Source organism: Pelodiscus sinensis, chromosome 1, assembly GCF_052426305.1.
Source record: "Pelodiscus sinensis isolate ZL-2025 chromosome 1, ASM5242630v1, whole genome shotgun sequence".
Classification (NCBI taxonomy): domain Eukaryota; kingdom Metazoa; phylum Chordata; order Testudines; family Trionychidae; genus Pelodiscus; species Pelodiscus sinensis.
The window spans coordinates 11,221,828-11,245,727 of NC_143052.1; the positions used below are offsets into that span (position 1 = coordinate 11,221,828).

General features: G+C 45.9%; 1 protein-coding gene across 6 annotated transcripts in view; it reads right to left on the reverse strand.

The window, feature by feature from the left end:
- SFMBT2 (Scm like with four mbt domains 2) overlaps positions 1-23,900 on the reverse strand; it is a 215,600-nt gene that overhangs the window by 121,144 nt on the left and 70,556 nt on the right. For all 6 annotated transcript variants that reach the window (XR_012903105.2, XM_075925993.2, XM_075925991.2 and 3 more), the window contains one exon: positions 1,440-1,528. Coding sequence is in view for 4 of the 6 variants with exons in the window: in XM_075925991.2 (XP_075782106.2) it covers positions 1,440-1,528 (89 nt within the window). In the remaining 2 variants the exon portion in view is untranslated. The remainder of the gene's footprint in view (positions 1-1,439; positions 1,529-23,900) is intronic.

A 23,900-nucleotide genomic window follows, 5' to 3' on the forward strand; every position in this document is an offset into this window, starting at 1 on the left:
TTGTTAAAAAATGAGTGTGCATATTTGTAACTTACAGGAGTGGGCAGGACTAAAGCTATCAAAGACAGGAGTACCTTGAAATGCATGTCTTTGAAAGGTAAACAAGAGTTTACACAGACGTAAAACCCATGTTTGCTTTAACTCATAATTTAACCAGGTAGGGCAGAGGACCAGTCTCATCCAGGGAATATCCCAGCACTACAGATCCGGCTAGCCTGTGCTCTACATTCCTGAGCCACCAGGTGATGCTATAGCGCACATTGCAAGTATCTCTATCACCCCAGTTGCTGTACGGGATGGCTCCTGCAGGAAAATGCTTTCTCCAAAGCCCCAATGCAGCACTGAGCCAAGAGCACGGAGAGTCCCTGCAAAGAAGCTGCCAATTTCACACAACTTCAGATGACATCATCAATGGGCCCAATATTTACTCAAAGGGGACCATGCACGTCAGTGCATCTTCCCACGAACCTGATCTGGAATTGGCGCTTTTAAGCGAGCCCGATGCCAGGGGAGTTTGGCATGGATGTCTTTCGCCCTGCACCCATGCTCAGTGCTTAGAGCACCAAGGCATCTGGCAGTGTGTTTAACATGTCCCCATCACCTCACCTAAGCAGAACAGAGAGAGATTCCTTATAGCCTAGTGAGCTTTTGTGCACTAATCGCCTAATCTTGCCCCCAGTGGGTAACTGGACTTTACAGGAGGGAGATCCAGTAGGAAAATGAATTCTCTCTGTATGCCCCCCCCCCCAGGCTTTGTCTAGCATCGACCTTTGGGTTGACTAGCGGATTCACTGAATCTCCCCCTCCCCACCCCACGTGTCTGTTGGTCTAACCCCCGGCCGGCCAGAGAGACCTAATGCTCCCCGGGGCAGACCACTCCAGAGTTCTCCCTCAAACTCCACAATGGAGAGACCTAGATTCTTCTAATTTTGAGGCTTCCTGTCCCTTACTTGGGCCTACCTGTGATATGAACTCCCTCTGACAGGATTCCAATAGGAAAACTTCTTTGACCTGAATCAGGCCCACAGGGTTATGTCTACACTGCAGCTGGGAGGTGCCACTCCCAGCAATCGTAGACAAACTGGTGCTAGCTCCATTCAAACTGGCACACACAAAATAGCAATGTGGATATTGTGGCAGGAACGGAAGCTCAAGCTAGCAGCACAAGTCCATGCCCGCCTGACCCCCTAGGTCCAAGCTGTAATGGTCAGCCCAAGTCACTGCCTTCACCGCAACATCCACATTGCTATTTTTAGCATGCTAATGTAAGTGGAACTGGCACCCGTCTGCCTACCCACACTAAGATCATACCTCCTAGAGGCAGTATAAACGCCCCTTATAGGGAAAACAGACATTGCAAGCACATGGCCCCATATTTTAATGGTTGAACATTGCTATAATACAATACTATTAAATATAAACTGCAATCTAATACATACGCCTTCCAGTAAATTTGCAGGTGCCGTCCGGGAGCCTGTCAAATCGTGTATAAGAAATGCCGTCCAGTCAGCGTATTTCTCTTTGATAGCTGAGGAAGGAAAATAAAAGAAATATTTAGCACTGCAGATGATTCTACATACATTACAGAGCCACTTTCCATGGGCAGGACCCACATGGGCTTATCAGCTCTGCACTTTGCTGTATCAACAGAGAACAGAGCCAGGAGTTAATAGTTTTAGAAGCAAATGCAGACAGCTCCATGCACACACATACCCGCCCCCCATGCATATACATACTTCCCCCTCCCAACACACACATGGTCAGATCCTCGGCTGGGGGAAGTAGGTGTCACTCCACTGAAGTCAAGGACAATGATTTACACCAGATGAGGTGGCAAGGGATGATCTGCATCTTCCCAACCACATGCTTTGGGCTCACCCCATCCCCCTTGTCATAAAAGGTATTTGTGAATGTTTTACAATCACCCCAGAAAGACAAAAGCCACGATCACATTGGACCCACTGACAGGGCAGTAACGTGGAGACTCCACAACATTCTTGCCAGGTGACCAACAAGGCAGCCCTTACGGCATCACTAACTAGCCAGTGAATTATTGTTTGTGAAGAGCTAAGGAAGGATTGAACCAAATTCCTAGGTACTTCTACTCAGTTTCACAATATCTGATCCACTCTCTTCCAGCCAAACAACACAAATCTTTTGTAGCATTCAGCATTCACTAATTTTTGTAAGGCTGGAATTTACAAAGCACAATAGGATTTAGATGCCCAATTCCTTTTAACAGGAGTGACAACTGGCACTCAACTCAATCAGTGAAGCTATGCCAGACGTCACCAGTGGAAAATCAGGCCCAGCAGGTGTGAAATTGCTCTGTTTTGAGAAACTTTCAGGTTAGTTAAGAAAGAGCTTAAAATCCTGATTGTAGGTCTTGGAAATCATATATTCCTTTGCATTTCTGTACAGCACCTTCCACATTGGATTTTCTAAGCACTTTGTAAATATTTATTAGACAGCATACTTGCGAGGTGGGTCTAGTCCTGAAAAACTGAGGCACATAGTGGTTGTATGCCAAGTTTCCTGACAAGATGTCTGCTCTTTTGCAGGTAAAATAGACACCTGCAAAACTTTTTTGTACAAGCAAAACATACTGTGGGTGCATTTGCACCTGTGGTCAGCTAGCTAGGGACAAGAATTCAGATTTGCACAGCAGGTCCAGTGCTAACACAACAGCACAAGCACAAGTGCTACAGCCTCAATTTTCACTCTGAGATGAGGAGACCAAGCCTCAGCCCTTTTCAACATGCATCCTTTCGCAACTTGCCCAGGGGTGCCCAGTAAATCCACTCCATATCCAGTAGGAGAAATAACTGGGAACTTTAAAGCATCCTCTTGGGAACTGATTTTCTCTTACATTCTGGCCAGTTTACACTGCTCTGATAGCAGAGAAGGCTTTTAAGGCGTGTGTCTATGCTGCAGTTGGGAGGTACAAGCGCACCTTGCAGAGACATACCCACACCAGCTTTCGTCTAGCCAGCTCAGATACCCGAACAGCAAAACTGCAGCAACCCGGCCTTCTGTGGCAGCTCTATAGCCCCACCTGGAACCCTGGGTAACCACTTGTGGGCTAGTCTGTGCTGAAGCCCATGCTGCTGCAGCTTCATTGCTCTAATACCTGCGCTGGCTAGGTTAAAAATAGCTTGGGTTCATCTGCACAAGCTGCAATTACACCCTATGACTGCAGGGTAGACATACCCTGAGGCTGTGTCCAGACTCAGGGTTTTTTTCGAAAAAAGTAGCCTTTTTTCGAAAAAACTTCCCCTGCGTCCAGACTCAAGCCGCGTTCTTTCGAAATTAATTCGAAAGAACGCGGCTTTTCTTTCGATGGCGGTAAACCTCATTTCACGAGGAAGAACGCCTTCTTTCGAAAGTTCCTCTTTCGAAAGAAGGCGTTCTTCAATGTAAATAGGGCTTCTTCGAAAGAGAGCATCCAGACTCACTGGATGCTTTCTTTCGAAAAAGCAAGCCGCTTTTTCGAAATTTCTCCGTGCAGTCTAGACGCTCTCTTTCGAAAGAGGCTCTTTCGGAAGATGCTTTCGAAAGAGCCTCTTTCGAAAGAAGCCTGCAGTCTAGACACACCCTGAGAGGGCAGCAGTGCCCTGCTGGGACGCGCCCCCAGTCTCGAAGGCTCCACACTGCAGAACTGCTAGTGCAGCCCCACACCCAGTCCCAGCACAGTGTGCATGTTAGGAGCAGGGTGTGTCTAGAGTTCATTGCAGTCCGGCTCTTCTTTCCCTCTCACAGCCCCCAAGGCTGAATGGAAGTCGCTCAGAATCCTCTCACGAGTGGCGGTGCCTGAGGAGGCCTCAGGCTTGTCTACACATCGAGATATTCCAGAATTGATGCATGGGGGGCAGGGCGAGGACACATGCACAGAGCCCTGCGCAGACACAACACTTGTATCCGCAGCCACATCTGTATTCATAAAAATGAGCTGCGGAGATAAAGCAGATCTGCATGGATTAGCAGGACTCTCCGCATTCATTCCAGAAAGAAGTGACTGCACCTGAAGTTACTTAGGGATAGCCGTTGTGCTTTAAATCCATGCTCACTGTTACTCCAAATTAACTTGCAAGTGAGGACCAGTCTTTCCATCCCCCCCGCCCCAAGTCTCCTGAAAACAATTTGATGCCAGGTTCCACAGGAAAGTCAACAGCAAGGCATAATGCAGGGTATTGAAGGTGCGGATCGATTTAATCTTATTTGTCTGGATGTACAAATTCCTTCCACTGCCTGAAGGCAATTACCAACTATCAAGGCAGTTTCCATATCATATCCAGCTCAGAAGCCCGACTGACTGGGCTCAAAAAAATGGGCAGACTACAGATGCGGCAGGAGTTGGCCTGACCCTGCCTTCGTCTTGACTTGCCCCCCAAAGTGAAGGCTGTAACTTATGAGATACGTTATGCCATTTGTTTTGAACAAGAACAAGAATTTGAGGGTTACTAGGCCTAAACTTTACTCACGGGCTTTCACCCACAAAGGCAGCACAATCCCCAATGGACGTCATGAAAAAAAAATGTTTATGCAGATTTGCCATGTCCTGCTCCCTCCCAGGGGAAACCACTTTGGGCCAGCTGCATTCTGGGCCTTTCTCAACTACAAGGATTTGTGTCTTTGTTATTAGGCTGCTGGGTTCCTGACCCACAAGCTTCAAACAGCCCCATAAGATCCCAGCTCATCATCTCACCCTGCTCAGCACACAAGGGAACGTCAGCACTTGTAGATCAGAGCCATTAATTTGTCATCTTACTCATTTCTCCAGAAGTTACGAGGCTTGAGAAAGCAGTGAAATGGCCCCATCATCTAAAATTGTAGGGCTACCACCAGACTTAAATATAGGAATAAATTCTAATGTTTGGTAGGAACTGAAACAATCTGCTTATCTTGAAGCTTCAGGGGGTAGCCGAGTTAGTCTTGAGTATTTCTGAGACCCCACACAACAATGCTGCACTCGGTAAGGACCTGAGCTAGCCCCCATTGGAGTTGAATGCTGCTGACTGGACCTAAAAGGTGTAAAGTGATGAAATAATTCCACCAGAGATCCAAAGATTGTGGGCTAAATTGTGCCCTTTTGTACAACTCTCTATAGGCTGCAGCACCCTCAAACTAGCCTCTTCTTGAGGTGGAAGTGATTTAATGCAGCCCTTCAAAAATGCAAACTACTCCCCGTCCCCACATGCCCTGCCAACTCTTAGCCAAAGCACTGGGGAAGAAGAGGCAAGGACCAATGGCTCCACCAAGTCTCTATCCCCTTGCTGACTAAAGGGAGCAGGTAGAATTCAGCCTTTGCACTCCTTGAAGGACATGAGCCCAAGATCTGGCTAAGTCTAGCACAGGGGTGGGCAAATACTGGCCCATGGACCGGATCTGGTCTGCCAGGGTTTAGCCTCTGTTATATTTACCTGCACCTCTGCAGATGTAATCACCACCAGGCGCATTTGAACCTGGGACCTCTGGAGCTTAGTATAGAAGACTCTACCCCCTGAGCTAAAAGCCAGCTGGCTCCCAGCCCATCCTGTAGTCTCTTGGTTTTATCTGTTGCTGTGGTCTACATGCCACTGCATGGGACAGTAAACTACACTAGATGTGTGGGTTACACAGATACAGGGGATCACAGCTCCCATTGGCTCCGGATCACTGTTCCCGGCCAATGGGAGCTGCATTTACCCAGACCTGTAGATGTGCAGGTAAATATAGCAGCAGCAACCCACCAGGGGCTAACCCTGTTTTATTGCTCACCCCTGCTCTAGAATGATGGGTTAGGAAAGGGGCTTATTGTTCAGTTGTGTTATGGCTACTCACAAGCTGGCCCTATATCAGTACCTGTTTTCAAGGACTTGAGGGTCAGTGGCATCTCTACCCTCAGCGATACACCTAGCAGTATTTCATAGCCACAGTAATACCCCCAGGTGCTGTATTGTTTTTAACGAAGGTGGCTAAACTTTTACCTAACTACTCCTCTCCCCATGCTTGTGAGGTAGAAAACATTTATTCTCAATGTCTTACACATCAGGAAACAGGAGGGCAGCGAGGCTCCAAGTGACCCACTTGAGCCCAATATCCAGCGGTGCTCAGGACCCATAACGCCAAGGGAGGTCAATGACAGCCAGGGGTGCTCAGTACCACTGGAAAAAAAAATCAAGCCTAGGGCATCTCTTGGAGGAGAGCCAAAGCCAGAGGGTGCATTTATCCAAGGAGCCTCATTCAAAGCCCTTTGACACCCACAGGAGTCGATTAACTAATGAGTTTGGGTGAGCTGGGCAGAAGTACTGCTCGGGAAGTCAGGACTGTGGCCAGGGCTGAGCCCCGTTTCTCAAGGCTTTGGGCATTTATCATCGGGTGGCACTATGGCTACAGACTTTTAAGTCTGTGGGCACTGAAAAACACCAGTGAAGTCTCTGTGGCAGACTTAGGCACCTTTAGGCTCTTACGGACCTTTAGAAATCACAGCCAGTGACAAAGACAGGATCAGAACTCAGGACTGCCAACATGGATGGGGCTCTGTGCTCTCCTATGCTCCTTTAAAAGCCCCTTCTCTAATGGCATTTGAATGATCGAGTCCGTTTTATGGAGCCAAAGAGCCTCCAAATGGATTTAAATTCGTGCAATTAAAAGCCCTATATTTTAGCTTGTATAAAATAATGATTAAACTAGTCTCTAACTTCCCCACACCTTATATAGCACCATTTTTACATAAATTTCTCTGATGGAACCAGATTTATGGCCTTTCAAAAGAAGTGCAGCAATAGCCGGAAAAGAAACTGTGCCTTCATTTTCATCATTCCTGGTCTCCGTGTCTGTTCTATGCCTCTTTGTATGCGTTAGGGTCAGAAAAGCTATAGTCTAATCCGCAACATCAGTGGGAACACAGGAATTGTCATTCAGAATCAAATTAGAACAATAGTCCCGGTACTCTAGTATCTAGTAGCACACTCATCAGAGAAAACTAGCAGAGCTATGGACAAGCACGCCGGATTGTATTCTGGCTCACATGTTAATCAAGTTGTCCACACTGCCTGAGTTACCACAAGGCCCAAAGTCTCCTTGTATCTCAATCTTCCACTGATCACAATATTAAAACACCTTTATAAAGTGTTTTGAAACCTGTGGAAGAACTGTTTTGAGCGAGAATGTATTCGGTTCTCCAGTTAACTGCTGGTATTAAAAACTGTCAACTGGGAACCAAAGGAGACAACAAAATCATTCAAACTGTTGAAAACTGGATAATTCTGTTCTGCAGGAAAATGGTGACATTTGTGGGGGAGGGGGGGAAGGGTGGTATGCTCAATCAAGATGAAAAAAATGATATTTTGAAGTTTCCTACAAAAAAAGTATTTCAAATAGATTTTATTCCAGATTACTGAGATATTTTATTTTGATGGGGAAACATGTTCCAAATCTTTTTATTTCATCCTTGGCATTTGGATGCATCTTGTGTCCACTTTTAAATTATATTTATTTCTATGTAAATTACTACAATAAAGTTAATATTTTAACATAAATTCTAAAAGATAAAGTCATAATGAAATGTTTGAAAGTTATCCAAACAAATGTACACTTTTCCCTCATCAAAATGGTTCGTTTCCATTTTTCCCTGTTGATAGTGTTGTCAAATGCAACAACTTCCCACAGAACATTTGGATTTTGATGAAACTGAGTTTTTCAGAAAACTTGCTGTGTTGGAAAAACCTGCAACCCCTTCTAGAAAGAATGTCCTTGTGAATTAAAATTTAAAAAAATTCTACATCTCAGCTTTAATTACTTTATAAACCGGCTTGATTTGAAGAAAGGGTGTTTTTGTGGTTGAGATTTGGATTGGGAAGATGCAAATTCAATTCACAGTTCTATAACAGACTTCCCTTAGTCTCAATAGGAACTCAGTTCTCCAGGTGAAAAATAGGGAATAATTTGTCTGGCTTGTCTCTTTAGACTGTAAACTCTTTAGGGCAGGGAATGTGCCTGATATTATATTTATTCAATGCCTAGAACTAGCAATGGCTAGTGCCTTTAGGTGCTACTGCAACACAAGTAATAGTAAAAAAATTGTGTTTAACATGCTAATTTGCCCACTAGAAAACATGAATGTATACATAACAGGTTTAGTAGCATGCTGCAAATGAAAATGATTTGTTCACTGTGGGTTCTTCAGTGGGAATCTTGGAAAAAAGCCAAATGTGCATTGCTAAAATAAACATCTTGAAAATAGCCAAAATGGCTCTGTTAGTCCACAGATTAAGTTTTGAACTGAGCAGTTTTGTATTTTTCTAATAGGTTACAAAATTCCAAAAGCGTGCTGTAAAAAGCCAGCATGATTGCTTGTTTAATCAGCTTCATGATCTGGGCCATAAACAAAGAGGTGTGCAAATCAACTTCGGATCATATAATCAGCTCTTTCTATAGAAATCGCCTGAAGAATGCAAAACACCTGACAAAAACATTAATCACTGTACTTTCACTGAAACCAAAGATTTTAAATAAATTTACATCAAAGACTGTGTGCGCATTCAAAAATATATATCTGATTTGGTCATACTTTACATTAAGGTTTCATTATATATGATTCATAAAGAGTTAATAATCAATGTTAGAAGCACATTATAAATGTGAGTAATGTGTGTTACAGTTATAACTGCATCAGTAGGAGATGTGGCTAGAGTACATGGTTCTACTGAAATTTTGGACTCTATAATAATCTATAACAACTGATTATCCGTTAATTAAAATGCCTATTAATAATTAACCTTTTATAAAGGGAACCTTAATATTCAACATAAATCTCTAGTGATTCTTCTTTTATTGAGACCACCAAAATAAAACATGTCATATTATAAATATATTGTATCCTTTTTATCATGATTTCAAAATTGACAGCTGTATCTGTACCTTTTAGGCGACCAAAGACACACTGATAAGGGGTTTGGGAAAGAAGTATTCATGCTGTCATTTAAAGTGATTACAGGGTTGGCAATTTTCCAACAGAACACTTTTCCACTGAAAAATTATTCAAAATTGACACATTTGCTGAGAGCTGCCTGGTTTCTTACCAGCCTGCGGGCAGCTGCAGAACCCGGATTGTGGGGGTACATCTACTCTTCCTTGTAAACATGAGTTTGTGGGACCCAGGCTTGTGGAGTCGGTGTTTCCAAACCCTGTGCTTGTACATCCACCTTGCATAGTAAACCTGGGTTTACAATTGCTGGGCTTGCACCTTGAAACCATGCTAACGCATCCATACTGCACTACACAAACTTTCAGACTCAGGGCTGAATCATGAGCTGCGTCCACACTGCAGTATGACAGTGTCACAGTGGAACTTGGGCTTGGACTATGGTCACAAGAGATATTTTAGAGCTATTTAAGAGCAGGTTAGATAGATACCTATCAGGAATGATCTAGATGGTGCTTGGTCCTGCTGTGAAGGCAGGGGACTGGATCCGATGACCTCTGGAGGTCCCTTCCAGCTCTAATGTTCTATGATTCTATGAGAGAGTAACGGGTTAACGGATAAGCGATGCTTATCCATTAATGTTACTGGTTAACCACAGTGTCCCCCTCCCCCATTGCAACTTTGCAAGTAAATCTGGAGCCGGAAGGCACCTTCCAGCACCTATCCCGCACCCAGGTTGCTCCCCCTGCTGCTCTGAATTTTAAAAAGCTTGGCTGGGAGCAAGGAACTGTGAGGTTCACAGTGCAGAGCCGCAGTGGAAACAGCCTAGGAGTGAGGGCAGCTGCCTGGACTTGGCGCATGCCGGGACTCAGCCTGCTGACTCCTACAGCAGAGCCTGCAGCGGGCTGTAGTAAATTCCCTTTGAAAAAGTAACGGTTAACCATGTAATCAACAGGATATTTCATGGTTACACAGTTACCGTATTACACGACTTTTTGATATCCTTAGCTTGGACCCCACGCCTCCCCAGTTCGATTGCGGGACCCAGGTCTTAAGCACTTGCTGACCTGAGTCAGAAAGATCTGAATCTGGGCAGTAGTGGGAGTGGAGCTCAACTCTCAGACTGAAACTGGATTTATAAGGCAGTGTGCACATGCTCTAAAAGACCCAGGAGCCCTGGACAAGCAGGGGTTGGTTCTCCAGGGCAGTGTTTCTGAAAGTGTTCCATGGAATCACTCGGAGAAACACATTAACTGCCCGCTCCGGTTTGTTTATTTACCAGCGCAGTGGCCACGGAGCCTCGTGGCTCCCATTGTCTTCCTTTTGTCCTTTGCAGCCAAAGGGAGCCACAGGAAGTGGTGGCCCGGCCCATGTGAGGTTCCATGCCTGAGCCGGTAAATAAACACACCGGGGCAGCCAGTTAATGTGTTTTTTAGAGTGATTTGGAGGAACACTTTCAGAAACACTGCTCCAGGGACATCTAAACCACAAACAAAATAAACTCGGCAGCAAGTCTCAGACCCTGGGTCAACGGGTCGGGCTCATAATACGGGGTTAAATACAACCATGCAGACATTCCTGTTTGGGGTCTGAAACCTGGTAGAGGAGCTGGGTCTCAGAGCCAGCAGTAGGAACATCTACAAGAGCATGAGCCTGGAGCTGCTAGCCTGGACTCTGAGAGCATTTGTTGGGGAAGAGTGGGTGTTTTTCCTGTATAGATGTTCACAGATTCAAGGCAGCTTCCAGACTGATAGTCGGAGCCCTGGCAGCTGAGGAAATCTTGTTCATTTTTGTTGGGAGGAGAGGGGGGATTTAAGGTCATTTCAATGTTTGTAAACAAATCTTTCAGACACCTCCCATTCCATGAGAAATTTCAAAATTGCGAGTTTTGGTTCCGAGACACAACAAATTCTGGGTTTGAATTTCAGAATTTCCCACAGAACAGCTTCCAAGAGCCCTAGTAAAGGCCCTGATTCAGGAAACCATCGAGGCACATACCTAAATCCATCCTATTCACAACAACACTTACGCATGACTGACTTCCAGCACTCGTGTAAGATGCTTCCTAAACTGGAGCTTATAATTCTTATACTTATCAAGCCAGGCCTAGAATCTTGCTTGCAAAGCTTTATATGTAGAGCTTCATATATCCACCTGTCATGGCTCCTTCCCCACTCTGGCATGATAAATGCAGAAGTGGGGGCCAGCAAGTGTACCCCAAAGCCTTATCTACCAGGCTTTGGTATAAAACTTCCCCCCAAGATCTTAAAAACCTAGATCTTGGGAATAAAACTTCCGCTGCCACCACCCAAATGTTGCTAAAGAAACCAGGGGAAAGATCATTTGGGAAATCTTCCCCCTAAAATAAAAATCAGGGCACACCATTAACCAATGCCAGGTTAATAAAAAGAAAAGAAAGAACTTTTATTATTACAACAATATTCCTGTTGCAAACATAATGACTAGATAGGGAGGTAACAAAATATGCTCATGGAGAAACTCCATGGGCCTAGAACTTAGTTACAAAGAAAAGCCAAAACATCTTTTAAGCAGTGCCAGATCTCAGATCCCATACCCAATCCTTAAAACAATAAAACCTAACGAAACTACCTAAACTTTACCCTACATGGGGTATGTCTACACTACAAAGTTAGTTCGAACTAACTTAGTTCGAATTAGTTAATTCGAACTAAGCTAGTTCGAACTAACGCGTCTAGAACTAAAAACTAGTTCGAACTAGCGTTTTGCTAGTTCGAACTAGCAAGTCCACATTGAGTGGACTCTGAACAGGGCTTAAGGATGGCCGGAAGCAGTGCCGGCAGGGCATAAAAGGAGGACTTAGAGCATGGAGATGCTGTCTCAGGCTAGCCGAGGGCTGCGCTTAAAGGGTCCCGACCCCCACCCCGGACACACAGTTCTAAGGGGTGCCCCGCTTGCAAAGAAGTTCTGGCTTGGAGTGCCCTGAGTGCCCACACTGGGCACATCACACCACTCGGCCATCAGCCCAGCTGCACTTGCCGCAGGCTGCCATCTGGGGAGAGGGAGTAATTGGGGGGCTGCAGGAGAGCTTCCACCCCCAGAAGCCCGCAGAGCCAGCCCAGTCCTCCCCATCGGGGGCTCATACCCCATTCCTCCCTCACCTCCTTCCACTTACCCTTCCTTAGCCCCCCTTCTTATTGATGTACAAAATAAAGATAACGTTTCTTCCAACATTGACTCTGTCTTTATTGAAAAAAAACTGGGGGAGACTGGGAAAAGGAGGTGGGAGAGGGGAAGAGAAAGGCTGGGAGAGGGGAGGGCAACTAACATGATCAGGGGTTGGGAACAGGTCCCAGATGAAGAGAGGCTACAGAGACTGGGACTGTTCAGCTTAGAAAAGAGGAGACGGAGGGGGGACAGGATAGAGGTCTCTAAAAGCAGGGGTTGGGTGGAGAGGGTGCATTCAGAAAAGTTCTTCCTGAGTTCCCATAAAGAAGGACTAGAGGACACCAAAGGAAAGGAATGGGTATCAGGCTTCAAAGTAGTAAGAGAAAGTTGTTCTTCTTGACAAAGCAAATAGTTAACCTGTGGAACTCCTTGCTGCAGGAGGCTGTGAAGGCTACAACTAGAACAGAGTTTAAAGGGAAGTGAGATAAAGTGATGGAGGTTGGGTCCATGGAGTCCTATTAGCCAGAGGGTAGGAGTGGTGTCCCTGCCCAAAGTTTGTGGAAGGCTGGAGAGGGATGGCACGAGACAAATGGCTTGGTCATTGTCTTCGGTCCATCCCCTCCAGGGTCCCTAGGGTTGGCCTCTGTCGGCAGACAGGCTACTGGGCTAGATGGACCTTTGGTCTGACCCAGTACGGCCATTGTAAGCTCAGGGCTCAGTGTCGGGGGTCTCAGTGGACCCCCTTGATTTTCATGCACACCTGGTCCTGGGTGGCCAGGCTGGCAGCTCTCCTGCCCTAGACGGCCACTTTCCTGTGCCTAGTGCGGAGATCGTGGACAAGGTCCACGATGTCCGCACTAGCCCAGGAAGGTGCCCGCCTCTTGCGGTCCAGGGCAAGCTCCCGGGAGCCGCCAGCCTGGTCCCGGCAAGAGGGGGTGGGCTGGGGGGCATCGGGTGGGTGGCTCTGTGCCGTGCCAGGTGCAGGGTCTGCTAGCTGGGTGCTGGCAGGCTTGCACCTGGCACGGGCACCGTAGCCAGCCCGTGCCCCTTTAAGGGGTCCGGGGCCGGGAGGGGGGCATAGAGTTTCCCTGGTGTTGGCCAGAGTGGCCACCAGGGAAACCTGGGGAGGGCTAGCCTCCCACTAGTTCGAACTAAAGGGCTACACTGCCCTTAGTTCGAACTAGCTAGTTCGAACTAGGCGTTAGTCCTCGTAAAATGAGGTTTTCCTAGTTCGAACTAAGCGCTCTGCTAGTTCGATTCAAATTCGAACTAGCGGAGCGCTAGTGTAGCACCTATTAAAGTTAGTTCGAACTAACGTCCGTTAGTTCGAACTAACTTTGTAGTGTAGACATACCCTTACAGAACATGAAGAATGGTGTCTTGGAGAGAGAGAGAGACATGCTTGTCCCTCTCTGTAGCTGCAGAGAACTCTCAGAGAGACAAAAGGAGAAAGGAAAAAAACCCAAATTGCTTTGTCCCAGTTTGAAAAGTCCCACCTACATTCCTATTGGTCACGCCACCTGGCTAGGTGTAGTTAACCCCTTAATCCTCAGACTGCTTGCTAACCCTCATAATCATGACACTACCACACTACAGATCATAGAATCATAGAATACTAGGACTGGAAGGGACCTCAAGAGGCCATCGAGTCCAGTCCCCTGCCCTCATGGCAGGACAAAGTACTGTCTAGACCAACCCTGATAGACATTTATCTAACCTACTCTTAAATATCTCCAGAGATGGAGATTCCACAACCTCCCTGGGCAATTTATTCCAGTGTTTAGCCACCCTGACAGTTAGGAACTTTTTCCTAAACATCCCTTGCTGCAGTTTAAGCCCATTGCTTCTTCTTCTATCATCAGAGGCCAAGATGGACAAGTTTTCTCCCTCCTCCTTATGACACCCTTTTAGATACCTGAAAATTGCTATCATGTCCCCCCCCCAATTTTCCCTTTTCTAAACTAAACAAACCCAGTTCTTTCAGCCTTCCCTCATAGGTCATGTTCTCTAGACCTTTAATCATTCTTGTTGCTCTTCTCTGGACCCTCTCCAATTTCTCCACATCTTTCTTCAAATGCAGTGCCCAGAACTGGACACAATACTCCAACTGAGGTCTAACCAGCGCAGAGTAGAGTGGAAGAGTGACTTCTCGTGACTTGCTCACAACACACCTACTAATGCATCCCAGAATCATGTTTGCTTTTTTTGCAACAGCATCACACTGTTGACTCACATTTAGCTTGTGGTCCACTATAACGACACATTTTGGACACTATATAAATTAGTAACAGAGCCCCTTTGGGCAGTTAGATTTTATTCTGTCCCCTGTAATTGTGATAATGTGCAATTATATTAACAGACACATCTTGTTCCAACCTTAACAATTCTCAGATGCTTTCAATATTACCCTCAGTCTTACCACAAGAGCTGGCAAATAACTATCTGGCCAAATTCTCTGTCCACGCCAAAACTGAATCTCAAAGAAGCTGGATCACAAAAGAGAATCTAGCCCATTGTCTGCAAGAGACCCTTTTTCTTAACACCCTTTAATTCAGACTTCTCTTCCTCCTGTCTTCAGTAATATTGTGATTTTGATTGTAAGACTGCTAGAGATTCTGAGTGTTCAACCACTTCTGATTCTTAATTGAGTCTCTCCACAGTGTAAATGCATCTCTTGGTGGCACATTTACTCCATTAACTCTATGCTCTACCACTGTGGCATGCTCAAGAGGGTCTCACTTCATCTAACAAGGAACATCTTGTACAAAGGTCATGGTCCGATATCGCTGCAGTGTTTGCTTTCTCAACTGTTGGCTCCTCTAGCTTTTCAACTCACAGGCTCTTATTCAGCAGCTATTGCTATGGCTTTCTATTTACATCCAGGAGGTTTTGAATAGAAATTGTGCTTGGAAATTCCTGGTACTGCTGTAATCCCATGTATCTCTAGGCCTTGATTGACTGAGTGGGAACCATCCCAGTCATCCCGGAAATTCCTGAAGCACAAGCAACAATAAGTGGTCTGCCTTCCAACTATGGTTTGGAATCAAATTATGTCCCCTCCATTCAAGTCCATATCCTACTTCCTCATCGAAAGTAAATAAATAAAATACAAAAGAGAGAAGGCTTTCTTGAAAGAGCCTCAGGGCATGAAGTAGAGAGAGAAAGGCTGCCTTGACTGACCCCCTCGGGATTTAAACCCTGAGCCCTCAGATTAAAAGTTTGATGCGCTATCGAGCTAGCCAAGCTCACTAAAATGAGGGAGTAGCACAGGTCTCCTATGACTGTTCCTGTGTAACGCCCACAGGCAGAATTGAACCAGGGGCTTCAGGAACTCAGTGCAGGAGCTTCTACCACATGCAGAGAAGAAGAATTCCACAATGGGACTCAGCTGGGCTTTGTCTAAGCTATCTTATATCTACATTGCAATCAAATCATGTAGCTAAAATACGGGCACACATTCATCTGCTCTGTTTACATCTATCACAGTCCCTTCCCTGAGCCTGTACAACTTCACCCAGTAGCCAGCGGTGCTGGACAGCTGAAGAATTACTGAAGTGAAACACCTGAAGTGTTGAAACCAGAAGATTTAAACAGCCGTGACCTACTGCTCTATTTTACTGAAATAAAAGGTAGTGGCTAGATTGGACTGTCATAGTACAGAGAATACAGAGAAGCTCAGAGCAGACAAGTGTAGGCACAATGCCTCTGGAGTCACTGTGACTTTCCCAACTGCAGAGGTCACAGGGGTGCATAAGGATCCCCAGGGTCTGGTATGCACATATTAGTTGCCAAAGACAGTCATGTGAGACTTTACTGACAGCCAATGTCACTGGGCCTCAATCACTGACAATGTATGGACGCAGAATGTGCAAAGAGGTCTGGATCTATACTGAAAATTATGTTCTTATGACCTGTGGCTCGTAGCTGGTCACCAAAAGGTGTGAAACAGGTTTCGTTCAGTGACGAGATGTCTATTAGTCTGTCCTCCTGTAAACTGAGCATTGTATACTTCCCAATGAAAGCCTATTTACAGTCTGAGCAAAATGCGAATCAAGCGATTGCAAAGTCTCCAGGGGAGACTGCAGACAGAACACCACAAGCAGCAGGGAGTCCCCTGTTTGCAAGCAAAGACAACAGGTTTGGGGGCACAGAGCTTCAACCCTCATCTTTCACCCCAGAGTAAGCCAACAGATGGCTTACTCCATGAACAGAAGATGACAGCTAGGCCTGGCTGTAATACACTGGACAGGCTTAGGGTGAATTTCTGCTCTGTTGGACACAACAATGTCCTGTCCATTTTAAGTTTAGGCTTTGGTGTGCATGCTGCAATTTTATTTTATATGTAACCCTTTCTGTCCAATCTTTTTGCTTGCTATGACTTACATCTCTGTCCCTAAACTGGCGTGTGCTGGGTGTAAAGCAGAGCAGTGTTCTCCAGGTGCACGTTTGGGAGCGGAGGGAGTTCTGTCAGAAGCTGGGCATACCCGGGAGATGCATGGAGGACTCAGGCTGGATAAGTGCATATCACTAACCTGTAAAGAGAGAGCCAGGCCTGCAGAGGCCTGGAGAACAATGCTTGTGTTGCAAGAGGCTGGTGCTGTTGGGGAGCTGACGCACAGCAGACAAGGCGAAGGTTCCTCATGACAAGAGCAGTGGGTAGCAAGGTGCTGCACAATTCTGGGCACCCCTGGCCACTGTGGCAATAATTTTTGACTGGGGTGGGGGGGCTACTCCAAAATTTTGGAAAGTGGTTGAGGGCCACACTCTACCAGGATATTAATGGAGGAATTCCGGGGTCTGGGATGGAGGTTGGGTGCAGAAGGGAGCTCAAAGGAGTGTGGTACAGGAGGGAGAATGAGGTCTGGGAGGGAGTTTGGGTGAAGGAGGCAGTTGTGACCTAGGGCAGGGGACTGGGATGCAGGATTTTAGGATGTGACCTAGGGTAGGAGGGGATTGTGATCTGGGGCAGGAGACTGGGATGCCAGATCTGGGAGGGAGTATGGGTGCAGGAGGGGGCAAAGGGTATGTGGGGGGGGGGGCAGAGGGTTGGGGAAGGGAAAGACTGGTGTGCCAGAGGCAGGCTCTGGCTGGGAGGCACTTACCAGCAGAAACCTGAGGCAGACTGTCTGTTGCAGGCTGCTCCATATGGCTCTGCTCCAGGCCTGAGAGGGAGAAGAAGGGGGTCGAGGAGGCTGTTCCCGACCCCTGCAAAAATTCTCAGCTCTTACTGGCTGGAAACTGAGAGATTGGCCAATGGGAGCTAAGAGATTTTGCTGGGGTCAGGAGCAGCATGAGACATCTCCCGCCTCCCTTCCCAGTCATCCAGAACGGAGAACAGGTGGCTTATCATAGAATCATAGAATACTAGGACTGGAAGGGACCTCGAGAGGCCATCGAGTCCAGTCCCCTGTCCTCATGGCAGGACCAAATACTGTCTAGACCATCCCTGATAGACATTTATCTAACCTACTCTTAAATATCTCCAGAGCTGGGGATTCCACAACCTCCCTGGGCAATTTATTCCTGTGTTTGACTACCCTGACAGCTAGGAACTTTTTCCTAATGTCCAACCTAAACCTCCCTTGCTGCACTTTAAGCCCATTGCTTCTTGTTCTATCCTCAGAGGCCAAGATGAACAAGTTTTCTCCCTCCTCCTTATGACACCCTTTTAGATACCTGAAAACCGCTATCATGTCTCCCCTTGTTAAAGTGTGAGCTGTTCTCTGCCTAAGGGTTCCGGAGAGGAGGCCCCAGGCCAGATCCAGTGGCTTGGTGGGGTAGATCCAGCTCACTGGAAGCCTCATGCCCACCCCTGGCCTAAAGGAGCTGCCATTTTGAGGCCTGCTAGTCAGTGCCTACAGGGAAGATGCTATGACCAAACCTCTGCCACATCAATGATGCCTTTGGTTCTAAGGAGAAGGATAAAGGCCTAAATTAGGCCTGGAAAGATATGAGTTCACCAGGCCTCATCCCAGGGCCCGGACCGGCCCACAACATTTTGGCACCTGAGGCGGGGAGCTCAAATGACACCCCCATGTCCTCTTTTCTCCTGCCTGCCTGTTATGTCTCTTGTGGCCTCCTTCCTCCAGCACCGCACTCCACCACCTCTGCACATCTAGAGCTGGGAGAATACATATGCACCAGCAGCAGACACAATTTTCTAAACTCTGGGTCCTAGTGGCACCCCCACACAGTCTGGCACCTGAGGCGACCACCTCAGTTCACCTCATCGTAAGGCCAGCCCTACCCACGGCTAATAATCCTTTGTTTTATCCACCCTTTCTCTGTCAGAACTGTGAGCTCTTCTGGGCAATCACAGTCTCTTATTATGTGTATGTGTATGTCCAGTGCCTTGTACAACAGAGCCAGGATTGCCTTTATGTGCTACTGCCACAGAACTCCCCATCCCCTGGATATATTTTTGATACCACTGAGCCATTTCCTAGTTTCGAGCCAGGTGTGCACTTTTAAAGTATGTTGGTTATGACCAATAGGAAAGTGCTCATTGTTTTTCCATCTCAGATGTATGAAAAGCAGCACAGGAATTCTTAACTGGGGCATGTTCCCCAGCATCACTTCTCCATCGCTCCAACTGTGCATCCCCAAGGTGGAAATCGTCATGCGTGGATTGCAAGTGGGCAAGCTGAGCATGAGAACAAAGCTCTGATCCACTGATGCTTGGCCTATCCACCAGACCTCAGTCCTCATCCTCCGAGGTTAAAGAGGAAAGCAATAATCAGGGAAGCTAAAGTTAGAGGAGGACCTCCAGATGTTCTCCCTAGCTTGCAGGAGAACATTCCCCCAAAACTCCCTCCCCTCTCTGCCTGTTGCTGTGAGAGCACCCCTTCCTGTTTCAATTGCCTGCCTGTCATCAGACTTAAACTGGTCTCCACCAGGGGAGACAGCAAAAGCTACATTAAGTGAAACTTTTAAAATCAGATGGGTAAAACCCAGGTAAAATATACTGTAGGGAACAATGTAGCAATTGCAGGGACATGGGCAGGATCCCCTAATGAGCCTTTTCCAATTCCAGTGTTTACAAACTCACCCAACTTTTATGTGCTACAACCACAGGACTCTTCATCACACTGATGTATTTTGCACACCATTGAGCCCCTTTTTGGTTTGGGGACGGGCTTGCAATTTTAAGTAGGTTGGTTATGATCAATAGAGAGGAAAGTCCCTGCTGAAAATGACCGGCCTCTCCCTACCGGTCAGCAGAGAGCCCTCAAAACCTCAGAGCACTTGCCAAAGGAAGCACCTAATGCACTGGCCGTGTTGGACTTTTATAGAAGATACTGTCTATCTGGCCCTGCCCTCAGTGCATCAATGTTCATTTCATCTGTAGGAGAAAGAAAGAGCCTGAAGCATGGGCCTGGTGCTACAACAACATCATTTGGCAGACAATATTTAATCATCATCATACAGATTAGGTAACATTAAATAACAGCAACAGCTCCATTATACTGCCCTGGGGCACTCAGGAGAGCTGCCTCTTGGCATTTTCCTCAGTGACACAAAAGATCTTCCAAAGGCATGAACATACTGTCATATTCTAGTTGATTACCTGTTCTCTTGTATTTGCAGACATAAGGCTGCTCCATGAAAAATACAAGCTGAGTTTTCTGTTTAGGGTGTATGTGATGATATTGTGGTACAAGTGTACACATACATACACACAAACACACACACTCTAAAAGAGAAAGAAACCTGTCATGCTCAAACAAAATCCCAAGTGCCAGATTCTGCTCTTGGCTACAACCTGTGTGAACCTCGCATGGATGCAGTGAAGTAAATGTAGTTACAGTATAGTAAAATCTACAGTCACATGGTGAAATCATGGCTTCACCGAATTGAAAGAGTTTTGCCATTGACTTGTTCATCAAGTCTAGTTTCACGCTTATAAAGCCAGAAGGGACAGCTGTGATCTATTAATCTGACCTTCTGAAGGACACTGGCCAGAGGACTTCCCTGCATAAATTCCGGTTTGAATGACAGCGGGACCACAACTCAATGCAGAGGATTCTGGTTCTGCTACCGACTTATGTGACCCAAGGCACGAGTCACTCCAGATGAAAGCACACATGATCTTCAGGTACCTCATCTGAGACACCGAGAGCATAACTTTCAGAGATGCAAATGTGATGCTTAACCTCCTGGCTGACATGTCAGTGACTGAAGATGGGATCTCCTGAGTTAAAGCCAGAAATTGCAATGGCTTATACTCAAAACTCTGTAGGTGGGGGCTGTAACAACTTATACCCTGGCAGAACTTGTAATGCACTCACAAGGGGTTATAAAAGCACCCACAGCTCTGGTTTCTGAAAATTTCCTCCTTGGTGTCTCAGGGTACATCTACCCTGCACGCTTATTTAAAAACAAGCTATTCCAGAATAGTTATTCCAAAATACCTTATTTTGAAATAGCATGTGTACACTGCAGGGAAGCCTCAAAATTAGTCCAAGGCAGGATCCCCTAATGTAGACACACTATCTCAGTTTAGAGTCCCAGGTGGCACTGGGGAGGAATACCTTAGAATGGCCCTTGTGAGGAGCTATTTCAAAATAGCAGTGGAGCATCTACACACACCTTATTTCAAAATAGCTATTTCGGAATATGCATTATTCTTCATAGAATGAGATTTACAGATTTCAAAATAAGCCATCTGGTATTTCGAAATTACAAAATAATTGGGATAAAAAAATCACTCCCAAACTGTGGAAGAATTCAGGTACGCCTGGGGACCCCAAATTTACAGCTCAGCTCCATGCCTACAAAATACGTTTTCCACACATAACCTGAGACCTGGTTTGTATTCCCAACTTTGCCACTAAACTGCTCAGTAAATTTATTTCGAAATAATGGAATAGCTGTGTAGACACTCACATTGTTATTTCAAAATAACGCTAATTATTATCATCGAAATAATGGTACAGTGTAGATGCACCCTCAGACTGGGCACCCCAAAACTGAGGAACCCATAATTAGAGGAAACTCTTTGGAAAAAATTAAGTTTCAACTGCTCCATGACTCAGTTTCCCCATCTGTAAAAGAGAGATGATATAAACTAGCTCCCTCACAGAGTTAATGCAGTAAGTCACTAGTAGAGCCAGGAGCTGAACTTTTACTTCCTATTCCATGATCTAATCCTAAACTATGGCTTCTCCACATCATCATTAAGCAAATAACTAATAAGCCTGGTTTCATTACCTTTTCTTGACCCTCTGTAAAATTAGAAATATGTGAAAAACCTCATTTTGGAGTATAGTCTGTGATTAACCTGAATTCTACAGCCTGGTATCTAATGATCAAGTCCCTTTTAAATCATTTTAGTGTCTCATGGCCGTGTGATGTAAGCAACACAAATCAGAACTTGGAAGGCCTTATGACCATTTATCACACATCCTCTCTGAAACTGAGGGCACAGCCAGGTCCCAGGAGACACCTTATATTCTACTTGCAGGGTACACATTCTCAATCATCATCATATCACCAAAGATATAGCCTGTCAAGTCACCTTTTGTGCTAGCTCAATGTTTATTTTCCGCTCTTGACACTAGAAATGGGCTTAAGCTATAAATCCCAGGATCAAAAATCACTCCCAGACTTTGGAAGAGTTCAGGTACGCCTGGGGACCCCAAATGTACAGCTCAGCTCCATGCCTACAGAATACATTTTCCACACACAACCTGAAACCTGGCTTGTATTCCCAACTTTGCCACAAAACTGCTCAGCGAATTTAGGCCTCCTTTCTGCCTCAGTTTCCCCATTTCTAGAAGATGGATAATGATACTGATTCTTCTTTGTAAAGCACTTTACATAAGAATATAAAAACATAAGAATGGCCATACTGGGTCAGACCAATGGTCCATCTGCCAACAGTGGCCAATACCAGATGCCCCAGAGGGAAGGAGCACAACATGTAATCCTCATGTGATCCCTCTCCTGTCACCCATTTCCTGACAAACAGAGGCTAGAGACATCATTCCTACTCATCCTGGCTAATAGCCATTGATGGATCTAACCTCCATGAATCTATCTAGCTCTTTTTTGAACTCTGTTAAAGTCCTAACCTTCGCCACATCCTCAGACAAGGAGTTCCACAAGTTGACTGTGCACTGAGTGAAGAAAACTTCCTTTTGTTCTTATATTGTGGGAATAAGTAAATAACTTTTCCTTATTCACTTTTTCCACACCAGTCATTATTTTATAGACCTCTATCATATCCCCCCCCCCCCAGTCTCCTCTTTTCTAAGCTGAAAAGTCCAAGTCATTTTAATCTCTCTTTATATGGGACCCATTCCAAACCCCTAATCATTTTTGTTGCCCTTTTCTGAACCTTTTCCAATACCAATATATCTTTTTGAGATGAGGCAACCACATCTACATGCAGTATTCATTTTGAGATCTCCAGATGAAAAGTGCTATATAAGAGCAAGGTATTACTGTCATCATTACCTGTTATTTACTATTGTTTTGCTCTGAATACATGGAGGATGTCAAAGGGCAACTTAAACAAACAGACCTAGACCAATGTGTTGAAAAAACAGCTGTCTAAAGCTCAGCTCCCAAATACATATCTAGGCACCTAAATAATATTCCTGGGGGGATTCCATGCATTGCACAAGCACAGAATTCATGTTCTCTACAGATTTCTTTGCTTCCCCGCAGAAAAATGACTTCAGAGGGGAAGCAAAGGGAAGTCACAAGAGTGGTTAGTCACCCCTCTTTGGCAGCTCAGTGCAGCTTGTGGAGACATAAATAATCAGTGGGGTTGAAGAGACTGGACATGCATGTGTAAGGGAGAGGTCAGTGAGGGGCAGGGTTGGGACAGGCATGCGAGCAAGAGACTCTGACCCTCTTGCTTGCTACAGAGGAATGCCTGATGTGGAGGGACAGAGCTTCTGCGTGTTTGGAAGTAGGCATTCTTATCATATGTTCCTACTGGAACATTTACCTGGCGTTGCTTGGGTCACAGAAGTCATAGAATCATAGAGCTGGAAGACACCTCAGGAGGTCATCAAGTCCAGCCCCCTGTCCAAGGCAGGACCAATCCCAACTAAATCAACCCAGCCAGGGCTTTGTCAAGCCGAGACTTAAAAACCACTAGGGATGCAGATCCACCACCTCCCTAGGTAATCCATTCCAGTGCTTCACCACCCTTCTAGTGAAATAGTTTTTCCTAATATCCAACCTAGACCTCTCTCACTGTAACTTGAGACCAATGCTCCTTATTCTACTATCCATCACTACTGTGAACAGCCTCTCTCAGTCCTCTTTGGAACCTCCCTTCAGGAAGTTGAAGGCTGCTATCAAATCCCCCCTCACTCTTCTATTCTGCAGACTAAACAAACCCAAATTCCTTAATCTCTCCTCATAGGTCTTAATCCCTTAATCTCTCCTCATAGGTCATGCTCTCCAGCCCCCTAATCATTTTGGTCGCCCACCGCGGGACCCTCTCCAGTGCGTCCACATCCTTTCTATAGTGGGGGGCCCCAGAACTGGACACAATACTCCAAATGTGGCCTCACCAGAGCCAAATAAAGGGGAATAATCACTTCTCTGGATCTGCTGGCAATGCTCCTCCTAATGCACCCTAATATGCCGTTAGCCTTCTTGGCTACAAGGGCACACTGTTGACTCATATCCAGCTTCTCATCCACTGTAACCCCCAGGTCCTTTTCTGCAGAACTGCTATTTAGCCAGTCGGTCCCCAGCCTTGATTCTTCCATCCCAAGTGCAAGACTCTACACTTGTCCTTGTTGAACCTCATCAGATTCTTTTGGCCCAATCCTCTAATCTTAACTCGATTATGTGCACTTTCCCCTCACTCCCTGACAGTGATGAA